This window comes from Vigna unguiculata, chromosome 10 (genome assembly GCF_004118075.2).
Source record: "Vigna unguiculata cultivar IT97K-499-35 chromosome 10, ASM411807v1, whole genome shotgun sequence".
NCBI lineage: Eukaryota > Viridiplantae > Streptophyta > Magnoliopsida > Fabales > Fabaceae > Vigna > Vigna unguiculata.
In genome coordinates, this window is record NC_040288.1 from 22,491,213 (window position 1) to 22,502,895 (window position 11,683).

Genomic DNA, 11,683 nt, shown 5'->3' on the forward strand with positions numbered 1-11,683 from the left:
ATAGTTGCAATAATCATGATGAAAAAATTAATTATAATTTTAAAAACAGTAAATAATTATTCTAATCATAATCATAATAACATTAAAGTCATGACAAATAAACAATAATAATATCAATGATTAATATTTTCAAAACAGTGATAGTATTTGTGCTAGTGATAAAAAGGTCAGTAATAATGAACTAGTAGTACTAATAATAATAATTATTTACTAATAATGATAATACCCTATATCATTGATAAAGACCAGACGTAACAGAAGGAACAAAAACTAACAACATTAATGGTATTAATTCCTTTCTTTTAGGTCAAAAGTTGACGAAAACAACTTGAAGTTAGTTATATTATTCATCATGTAGAAAACACAATAGTTCGTTCATTTGCAAAATCATCACAAAATATCCTAGGTCTATTGATACTTTACACACCAAAATGAAGATAAAAAATCAACAACAAAGTTCAGAGACTTCACTGACGACCTCGTATAATAAATGGTCGAAAATTTTATGCTCAAACACTAAACAAATATCCCTAAAGCTTTCACTCTCACGTATATGTTTTAAGGTACAATCTGACTCTTTTACATCGTGTTCTGTCAAAGTACGAAGCTGCAACATCATTTCTGAGAGATACTCTGTTTCTTTGTTGACATCTATGAAGGTATAATCTTCATTAGTACTTGCACTGTCTTCAATATCACCATCCAAGGACAACAGTGATGGAGATACCCTTTTTGACTTTGAAGCTATGGTGCTTGTACCATCTGCAACAAAAATCATATATAGTAAGGTAAAGTAAAATTGCTTTCAAACTCCAAGACCATGTGAAGAATGCATTATATAGCCACTTTTTAATCTTAAAGTACTGGTAATTCTCAACAACACGGTTGTAGAGTGTCTTAATTATCTTGTAATTGAGGTTAAGGGAATCAAATCACTATTAAATTATGATGTTTGAAGAACCAAAGTAAGAATTAGCAAGAGTTATGCTTCATCCAACAAACATGTTATATGCTTTTTCTACAAACATTACATAAATGCAGTTATGCAGATGATTTTAGTGTTTTTTCTTTCATTAAGTAAAACTTCAGTTCACCAATTCATTTAACAAAAATTACGAGAAAACATGCACATTTACAATGTAAAACTCTAACTTTGACAGCAAAATAGTACCAAAAACTCGTGTAAGATTACATGTAAAATTTGTTGTTTTTTAAAGTAGAAAGCAAGATGATGTTCTATCATTGTCTATAAAAACAAGAAATTAGTAACATAAACTGTTTGGTCAGACCAAACAACTCATTGTGCATTTTGGATCCCTTTTTTTCACATGAGGCATTGCAACAAAATTCAATGTTATTCCAACCATTACCAAAGTAAAAACAATGAAAAAAAGGGATTGAGTAGAGAAAACAAACCTAGAAAATCTGTTTCATAAAGGAAAGGATAGTAGTCATTGCTATCTGCAACTGAAACTGGACTGAGATTTTCCAAGCTGCATTCACTTTCAACCTTCAACAGTAACTTCTGGTTTCTGATGTCCCTCTTGTCTTTTGTTTCCACAAGCCCCTTCTTCTGCTTCTTTGGCAAATAAGTGTTTGACCTTGATCTTGAACCACCACCATTTTGTCTAGCACTACAAGAACTACACTTAGAGGAACCTGAGGAAACAGAAGACAAATCTTTACCTTCAAGATTTCGACCCTTTGAACCGTGCTTAGAAGAAGGGTCTCTCCTAGGCTCATTCTTCAGCTTAGAAATTTTCCTGTTCTTCCCTACATTCCTCTCTTTCTTCACACTCACACTCTCCTTGTTCTTACTCCCCTGCCTCTTCCCCTTCCTCACCTCTCCCAAACCCGTTTCCAATTTCTTCACCTCTTCGTCTTTGTCATCATCCATGCAAAACACAAAGAGGTTATTGTTATTACCCTTTTGGTTATTCTGAACCAAACCAGGAACCTCTCTGAACGATGACGAGGTTTTCACTCTCCTATGAATACCATGGCTTGCATCAAACTCAAGCAAGTAATCCACAAAGTTCACTGACCTGCTTCTAGGAACAGAATCCGGGGTGGCTCCTTTCAATGCCCATTTGGAGTTTGGAAGTGAATCCAACCCCATTAACCTTGCCACCACTCCAGGAGTTGAACCATCATTCACCACCAAAGTTTCTTTGGTGGAATGTGCTTTTTCTGATTCATCTGATTCTGTGAAATGATCAGAGGGATGCACCGGAGGACTAGTTGCATTTCCGGCACATAGAAGCACGCGTAGTAAGCCAGGGAAACACCCAGATTTTGGTTTTTCTGCCTTGGCCATGGAGGGTGAAGTTTGCACAGTGATACAGAAGAATGCAGAAAAAATGCAGTGTGAAAAAGAGAATGAGCAGTGTTATGAGAAAGAGAATGATATAGTATGTTGGAAGAGTTGGAACGTGGGGTGAAGTTTCATTGGGAATAAAAAAGGTAACTTTCAAGTCTTTAAAGTCGGCACACCAGTACTTCACCATAACAGAAAACGAGTTCAATAATTTACCTTTACATTCCTAAAGTGAATTGAACAAAACCTCAGATTCGGAGATGCACTTGGTCGGTGCTATATATTCTTTCATCAAATCAAAATTAGAATTTTACCCTATTAATTTACTTCAATCTTTAGTTCAAATCATTATTATGTATATTACTGAAATTGTAATTCATGAAGAATAGTACGATCCAATGAATTGTATTTTGTTTTATCTTAGCATAATTGTTTAGGTTTAGTGATGATTGAATTACAAGTAAATCTTGACTATTTTTACTTTGTTGAATAAAATGCTTTCATTATATTATATACTCTTTATTTAGTTCAATTTCTATTTCTAACAAATCATTGATTTAATGGTTTTTCAAAGAAAAAATTATTATAAAGATACAACATCAATCGAATTCAACGCATAGATATTTTCAACTAAAGCACATTAAGCTAAAAGAAAATGTTCAATTTTATCATATCTAGCGAATGTAAACTCAATATTCTCATCTTTAATTACTCTCAAACTTAGCCTCACTTAAATTTGCAACCGGATATAATAATCCCGGCTTTAAAATGGAGAATGTTCCTATTAAAAATTTACCCATAAAATTAGTTTGAAGGGTAGTTTAGAAAATCAATTTTAGTTTATGAACATTGAAAAAAAACAAGTTTTTCTTTTCATATGCAAGTAAAAGGAAATATGATTTTAGTGGTAGATGTAGATAGAAAGAAGGTTTTGCAATATTGGAAAGCAATTTACCTTTAGAATCGTAGTGTGAATGTGAATAAAGGTATGTTTTTACAGCTTTAGGGTTAATAGTTGATACAACGGGTAGATTAGGAAGGTGGATGATGGAGACAGGTGTAGGAAAGGGTACATAAAAGACAAATATTGGATGAAAAGAATTGACTGAGGTCTGAGGAAGGAATTTTGTATTTAGTAATTAATTAGAAATGCAACACGATGTGGTTGCAGTCCAAGTCTTACTAGGCTGCCAAACCGTGTGAATGTTGTTTTGCCAATTGAAAACAAAGTGTGGCCGAAGTTGCTGACTTTTGAGGTCGGAAATGTCGATGTGGTCCACACCCGAAAGAAATGAGATCTTGCAAGTACTATTTCGTCTCAAAGAACTTCACCGACTTTGTTGACTAGGTTTTGGGGATTCTGAATTGGCCCAATTCATGTTGGTTCTGTAATGGCAAGCCTCTTTATGACCATGGGCCCTATAAATTCCAACCCTAAAGAATTTTTCAGTTAAAATGTTAATGCTTGCTAGACAAGTGAGTTTCTTAACATGTTGGTGATTTTTTAAGGGTTACAAAACATCAAATTTACTCGGTCTTTCATAGAGTATAGGAACACAATAAGTATGTGATTTAGTTTAGGAACCAAACATAATATTTCAAAATATAGGTTAAAGATGAAAAATATATTTCACCCTATATTAAACTAGTTGATTCGTTAATTTAGTTCGTGTTTAAAAATTGTAAGCAAAATTCTTAAATAATAATCAATTTTTGTGACAAATTCATTATAGTGACCAATTTAGATATCAAATTATAAAATAAAAAAATTATTATTTACTAAAGTATTCACTATTTATCAATAAAAAATTATAATTAGTCACTAATTAATTAAAGATAAAATTAAAAATTAATTTTTTTAATAACTAAAATCTTGATAGTTAATCTTTAGTGACCAATTTATAAACTTTGTAACCAAAACTTTACTAACTAAATTTTAAAAACCAATTTAAAATTAATTATAATGTTTTATTTGTAATAGTGACTATTTTAGTAATTAATAATTTTTTATTTTATAAATTAATATTTATATCGATCGTTTACTGATAATTTTTTGTCATTAAAATATAATTTAGTCAATCAAACATATCAGAATGAATTTATGCGGTGGTGTAAACCGAACATCTGCTGCAGAGAAAATTTAATAATTTTAAGTTTCATATGTGGAATTTTTTTTATTATTATTATTCTAGTAGAGACAACAGTTTGTAATATTTTTGGAATATTTAGGATGTGATAAGTGGTTGTTTGAAGCGAGAATATTTTGTGGGGAGATCGCGTGGGTGTGATATCACCAATAGTAAGGACAAAAATCTTGGAGGAATTCAGTTATTCTCTAATTTTCTCTTTTAAACATATATATATATATATATATATATATATATATATATATATATATATATATATATATATATATATATATATATATATATATATATATATATATATATATATATATATATATATATATACTTTGTGCAATTGTGAAAAGAGCAAAAAATGAAGTTAAAATGTGGAAACACGAAGGCTTTGAGAATGTTTCCAAGTTTTCCATTGGTAGTTAGAAAATGTAGAGTGTGGTTTTTAATCTCCCCGAAAGGTTGTCTACTTTGAGATTGTGTAGTTGTTGATAATGTTGTGTGTTTATTATTATTATTATACAACTAAATAAGAATCATGTGACTCTGATCACCCACCTCTGCTGAAAAATATAGATTGATTAGTCTTTTTGGATTGTTTTTCTACTATTGTAAGAAAGTTCAACACTTTGTTTCATTGGTATTGTTATACTTTTCCCAAATGCTTTGATCATAACAAAAGTACCCTTCTTTACTTCTTCAATTAATGAATAAAACGAGACAAAATGAGTTTTTGGAGTCATCAATTCATCCCAAATGACCCTATGATACACTACAATCATCCTTTATGGAGATACTTTTATTTTTCAAAGATTATTCATTTTTTAATTTAATCTTGTTATATTTCTTTTACCTCCCATGAAATTTTGGGTAATAATCAACCATGGAACTAAAAATGGATTCTTTTTGACCCTATATAAGTTTTCATCATGTAATTCGAGAGATAGTTGCAAAATTATATTATAATTGTAAAAGTATGCATTTCTCAATTATTTTGATGGATTGAGAAGAATGTGCATGAAAAGTAACACTACACATGGGTCATACAACGTTGTTTCTTCTCTTAATTACGAACATTTGAATAGAAACCTAGTGTGGCTCACATATAATAAAATAAAAGCTTAAAGCAAGTATAAAGATGAAGTATTTAATGTTTTCAACCACAGATTGAAGATTCAATAGAAGAAACATTTTGACTAAAGTGTTTGATTGTTGAGTTGCTCACATAGAACATGTTGAAAGTAACTCTTTGATCTTTGGTTTCAATTTGATCAACTTAAAAAAATTAATTGAGAGTGTTCAGAATTGTTTTAATTTTTGTAAGAAAGAACATTTTAATGTATTAGAAGTAATTCAAATACTTGTTTTCTTTTTTATCAACAATGTTTTAGTTATCATCATACCCTTCATACCAAGAGTGAAGAGGGAGTATTGAACAACCCACAACCTCTCCTACATTCCCTTCCAAATCTTCCAAACCAATTTCATATCTCCAAATTGTTATCGGAGAAAATTTAACTCACGGTCTCTCTTTTAACTTACCACTATCTTATATTTCCTAACTCAAATACTTGAAATTGTCTTTGTTTAAATTTATTAAAACAAAATTTTAATTAATTAAAATCACTTAAATATTAATATTTGTATGTAGTTCTGATTTAATAAATGAAAAAAAAAATACAATCTAATGGATTAAAATCACAAAAAATGTAGATTTTAGTGATTTGAACATATTAAAATTTTATTTTAGCATAAAAACTTTGAGATTTTTATTATTGATTCGTTTTGTATAGATTAAAATAGTTTTAATCAACTAAAACTTACATATATAAATCAAACATAATACTCTCTATCCCACTTAATGAAATTAAACGTAATCTTTTTAATTGGTTGAAAAATACTTTTGTAAATTAGAGAGATGGTTGCTTCAGATAATAAAAAAGAAAAAAAAACACTTCTTGAAACTTTTATATTATATTATTGATTCAAATTCTTTGATTTAAGAGTTTATATACATTATTACTTTTCTTATCTCTTTTTTTACTTCATATTGTGCTTAATTTTTGTTTTAGATGATCTTATTTCATTCTTGTAGTGTGAGTGTGTTATTTCATTCTTGTAGTGTGAGTGTGCTAGGTTAGAATGATGAAATTGCTCTTGTAGTGTGAGTGTGCTAGTTTTACAAACATTATTCATTCGATTTAGTTAAAATTAATCACCAGTTTTGCAAAAATTATTTTTAATTCATTCTCTCGAGTTTTTTTATTCTAACAACATGAACTATTCGAATTTTTCTTGTTTATTGATCTTCACATGGATCTCGTGTGAATGTCGTAGAATAGTTCACAAATTCAATCAAAATCAATTATCACAATAAAGAAAACAAAGCACACCGCAAGACTAGAATAAATAAAGTTAAATAAGAGAAACAAGAAGAACAAGTAAACACGAACGGAAATTAATATGGTCATGACGAAATATTTGTTAAGTCTTTAGAAGAGGGAAGTTCACTACGGAGATACAATATTAATGAGATCTAAGTCCAACCACATAAGGAATTGACACCACTCTCAACCCAAAACCTTAAGACAATGAGTTTATGAATCTTCATCCATATAAAGTGCTCTACTTCTTCATTTCTACCCAATATGAAACTTGGAACACTTAGATTTCCAACAATCTCCTCCTAAAAGTGAGTCCCTTCCATATTGGTACACTCCCCCTCCAACGGAATCCATGAGTACCCCTTTTCCGTACCGCCATTCTTCTTGATAGGACACGCTTACATGGAACCCTTGCTAGGAAGACTTTTGATACAGGGATCATATTGCACTCGTCTAAGCTAAGTCGTTCTTCTTAACAGGACATGCTTACCTGAAACCTTTGCTAGGAATACTTTTGACTCATTTCTACCCAATGTTCAAAACTTGGGTTCCCAACAATATCAGCGAACTTCAATCTATATCCATGAGAAAAAATTCACTATATCAAATAATATAGCCACAAAGGATTCTCTTTCACAACAAACTTATTGCTTAAGACAACTCAGATGTCACAAGTCAAAAGTGAATCTAATACAAACATTATGAGGTATACACATTTTGTAATAACTGAATAACATGGGATATGCTTATACTTTAATAACACGTGTTCAGTGCTCTAAGACATAAATAGTGCTTCTAACACAAAACTGAGTAGGCCCTAAACAATACCCATTAGAGGATAGAGGCAAATTGTATATGCAACATTAAACGATACAAGACTAGTCATATAAACTTTGCATACTATTCATATTATCTGCTGAATGCAGGGGTGAATCAAGCGTTTGAGAGAACTAAAGCAGACTTAAGAATGAAGTCTTTTATTTAAAATTTATTTTTCAAGATTTTTTAGGCAAAATATCTGTTAAATATTCATAATTAATTTCATTTAACATTTTTTTCAATTAATAATAAGGCAAATCTGTTTAATCTTTGTTCAGACATTACAAAAAAAAAAAAAAAAAACTCCCGAAATATATAAATCGAAAAGTACAAAAAAAATGGCAAAAGAACCACATTTATAATCCTAATACAAATTCAACTAATATAATAAAAAGAAAAACAATACAAATTAAAAGAAAAATATACACTAACAAAATAGACATTTTATGTCTGCGATTTTACGTCTGACCCACTAGAATCATACTTAAAAAATGACCAGTGACAAACTTGTAAATAAGTTATCAATTGCTTACGTTTGGCATCCTAGGGTCAGACGTAAATCTTATTTTTTACGTCTAATTGCTCACGTCGCACATAAATTTACGTCTAACGCGCTAGAGTCAGGCGTAAATTTACATATGATTTGTCCCATCAGATGTAAATTTACATCTGATTTATCCCAGCCAGACGTAAATTTACGTCTAACTATAGCATGTCAGACGTAAATGTTAAAACATAAATCCCTAATCTTCTTCCTCATAGTGACGCGACTGCGCGAGAAAGCGAATTTGTGGTTTTGCGACTAAACCATTGTTTCATCGCATGATTGATTATTGAGAGGTTTGTTTCTCTTTTGATTCCGTTTTTTTGCACCTCCATTTACATTGAAACCCCCCAATTTTTCGCAGACGTAATGACGACGGTTTGGTTGAAGTGCAGTGGCGGAGGAGAAGTTGTTTGCTCCTGGTGCGGTGCCTCTCGTGTGCTTTTTATGCGGTTGTTTGGAGATGGATCTGCGGTATGGTTGGCATCTTCGTTTCTGGCAAGATGAAGTGTAGCAAGAAGTGGATCGACATCGGCAAGTGCTCGTTGTGGCTGGTGGTTGATCTACGTGATGAAGCATGATATGCTCCGACGCCGTGGTTGCATGGTGACTTCGTAGAGGACCTACGGTGGTTGGTGCAGATCCGGCGGTGAATCAGCTACAGTTGTTTTTGCGTTTCGCATGGTGGGTTGACGGTGATGCAAAAGCATGAAAATTTGCCAAAAAATCATGCGTAAAAATTTACGTTTGACACTATGTACCAGACGTAAATTTATGTGTGTTAACGCATAGTCAGACGTAAATTTACAACTACTATTACTACGTCTGGCCTAAACTAGACGAGAAAACCAAAAAGTGTCGGACGTAAAAGACCTTTTTTGTGTTAGTGATACTAATCAAAATCTGCCAAAACCTTCAAAAGAAAAATTTTCTAGATAGAGTAAATCAAGGAGAGATGATGAGTGAGATCAGTAGATGAGAAGTCACAGATAAAAGAAGAAACTAGAAATCAAAATTGATTATAAGAGAATAAATATAATTAATCATTCTCTTTTAACTAAAAAAAAATTATTCATTGAAAAACAAAATTAACTCATTAAATATCATTTTTAATATCAATATAAATTAAAAAACATTAATAATAATTTAATTAAATTTTATTCTCAAACATAAAGTTACAATTAATTTAATAGAGGTATATTAATGCTAAAAAAATGAGATTTTTTTTAAACATAATTTTGGTAATTAATTTAATAGAATATATTAGTATAAAAATAAATTTAGGCCTTTTTTCCAAAAACATAATTTTATAATTAATTTAGTAGAGGAATATTAGTAATAAAAAAACATTTTGAGACCTTTTTCTTTTTTAAGACTAAAGCGAGTGTTTTACCTACTTCACCCATGAGTCAGCTGGACTACATGTAATAATAGAGTCGTTTAACTCAAGACAATTGTTTAAGAACCTCTTCAACAAGCTTATACTAAGCAAATTTTCACAATAAATAATTTACAATCAAGTATGAATCATTCTTGTACCATATGGGTCCGAGTACATCTAGGCCACCTGTCTAGCTATACTCAACCCTTAGTATGACTACAAGATGAGAAGCCTTGGTCGGCTACATATCGGCAAACCAAGAAATATTCTTTACATGTCTAGATACATCTCGACCACTTATACTTAAGTGTACCCAACACACACAATTTGATCCTACACCATAACCGTTTGACTGGATACTGGCTTGACCGAATACATGTCGGCCAACCAAGACTAACACATGGAAAGTACTGACTAGGTTAACTAGTCCAAGATCATGATTAAAGTATGATTAAGCATATTGATTAACAAACGACTAATTCAGGCAATTAGCCACATATATCAGGTTCATCCAGGTAAAAAGCCCATAAATAATAGTATAAATAGCACAATTTTCGAGGTCATTATTCATTAATTACAACATTTATTACCCATTGATGCACTTGGCTGAATTGAGCGTCGGAGTGGGTACTGCAAACACAGCCCTATTTAGTGAAGTTGGAAGCTTAAAGCGTTTGGAGTACTTATTGAAGTCTTTGCAGGATATATTTAGCCATGTAAGAACAATTCACAATAACTTATATAGTTGCATACACAACATTATTAATTATTCCAACTATATAATCTGATATATACAACCTATATAATGAATGATTAAATTAAGTCTTTAACATAATTATTATATAAGTGATTTTAATCCTATATTCATTACTTATATGGGGATTAGTGAAGGAGCTTGTACGATTCTAGCATCGGAAAGAGCATGAGCATGCTTAGATTATTGACATACTTGCTAGTTCTTCCAACGTAGTTCATGTATAAGATTCGTTGCATACTCAGACGATTGATGTTTCCATCGTCGTCTTGATCATTAACTTTATTCCTCATATTCTTTATTGTCGTGAATTTTTCATAATGAGTGTGGTTGGGACCTCGTTTTATTGAGTCCCAAGGTGGGCATTAATTTGTTCCGGTAAAAAATTAAGCATCTTATTGAAGACAAAAATATAAACAATTTTCTTGACCTAAGGTGATGTAGATAGCATTTAGGCCAAAAAAATAGTTTGATCCCTTGATCTTGAGAGTTAACATTTTATTTATAGGTAAATCAGTTACAAAACTAATAACAAAATACACAAATACAAAATTAACTACCAAAATATCAAATCTCCCTTACAATAATATGTTAACAAAATTTAAACTAAATATAAGACAAACTTAAGCCCAATTCTTGAGTCTATAAATTTTAGATCGACTTTTAGACATTTCACCCATCTTTGAATATTAGTTAAAACCTCGGACGACCGATGGTAAAATACCCATTAGATGATACATGCAAATTGTACATGCAAGACAATACAAGACTAATCATCTAATACTCATATCATCTTGTTTAACTCATTCAAAACTCATTCAAATTGTTTAAGAACCTCTTCAACAAGATTATACTAAGCCAAATTTCACAATAAGTAATTTACAATTGAGTATGAATTATATAAAATAAATTATGTAGTTCCATACGCAATATTATATATTATTGCAAAAATCTATATAATCAAAATATACACAATATATATATATATATATATATATATATATATATATATATATATATATATATATATATATATATATAATTATAATGAATGATTAAATTAAGTCTTTAACATAATTATTGTATGAGTGATTTTAAGCCTCTATACACATTTAAGTAAATTGATGGGAATTAATGATCGCATTTTGAATGCACCCATTATGATTTGCATTTTTAAAATAGCACTCATGTCACTTGACCCTATGATAATAAAAAATCTGCAGCTATCTTCTATATTATTTCAATCAATCGCATATACTTATAAATTTTTATATCATTTCTATGTTTTTACTCAATTCAAACAAATTCGTTTTTCATTCTTTTCGTTTTTTTTTTCATTTTTTCTC

General features: G+C 30.5%; 1 protein-coding gene across 1 annotated transcript; it reads right to left on the reverse strand.

Annotated features, from left to right (window-relative positions):
- Positions 1-314: 314 nt before the first annotated feature.
- On the reverse strand, positions 315-2,433 carry LOC114165685. Its single transcript, XM_028050250.1, has 2 exons — positions 1,417-2,433; positions 315-762 (listed from the first exon to the last, which is right to left on the reverse strand). The coding sequence occupies exons 1-2, from the start codon at positions 2,315-2,317 to the stop codon at positions 446-448; spliced, it is 1,218 nt and encodes a 405-aa protein (XP_027906051.1). The 5' UTR covers positions 2,318-2,433; the 3' UTR covers positions 315-445.
- Between the last annotated feature and the right edge of the window lie 9,250 nt (positions 2,434-11,683).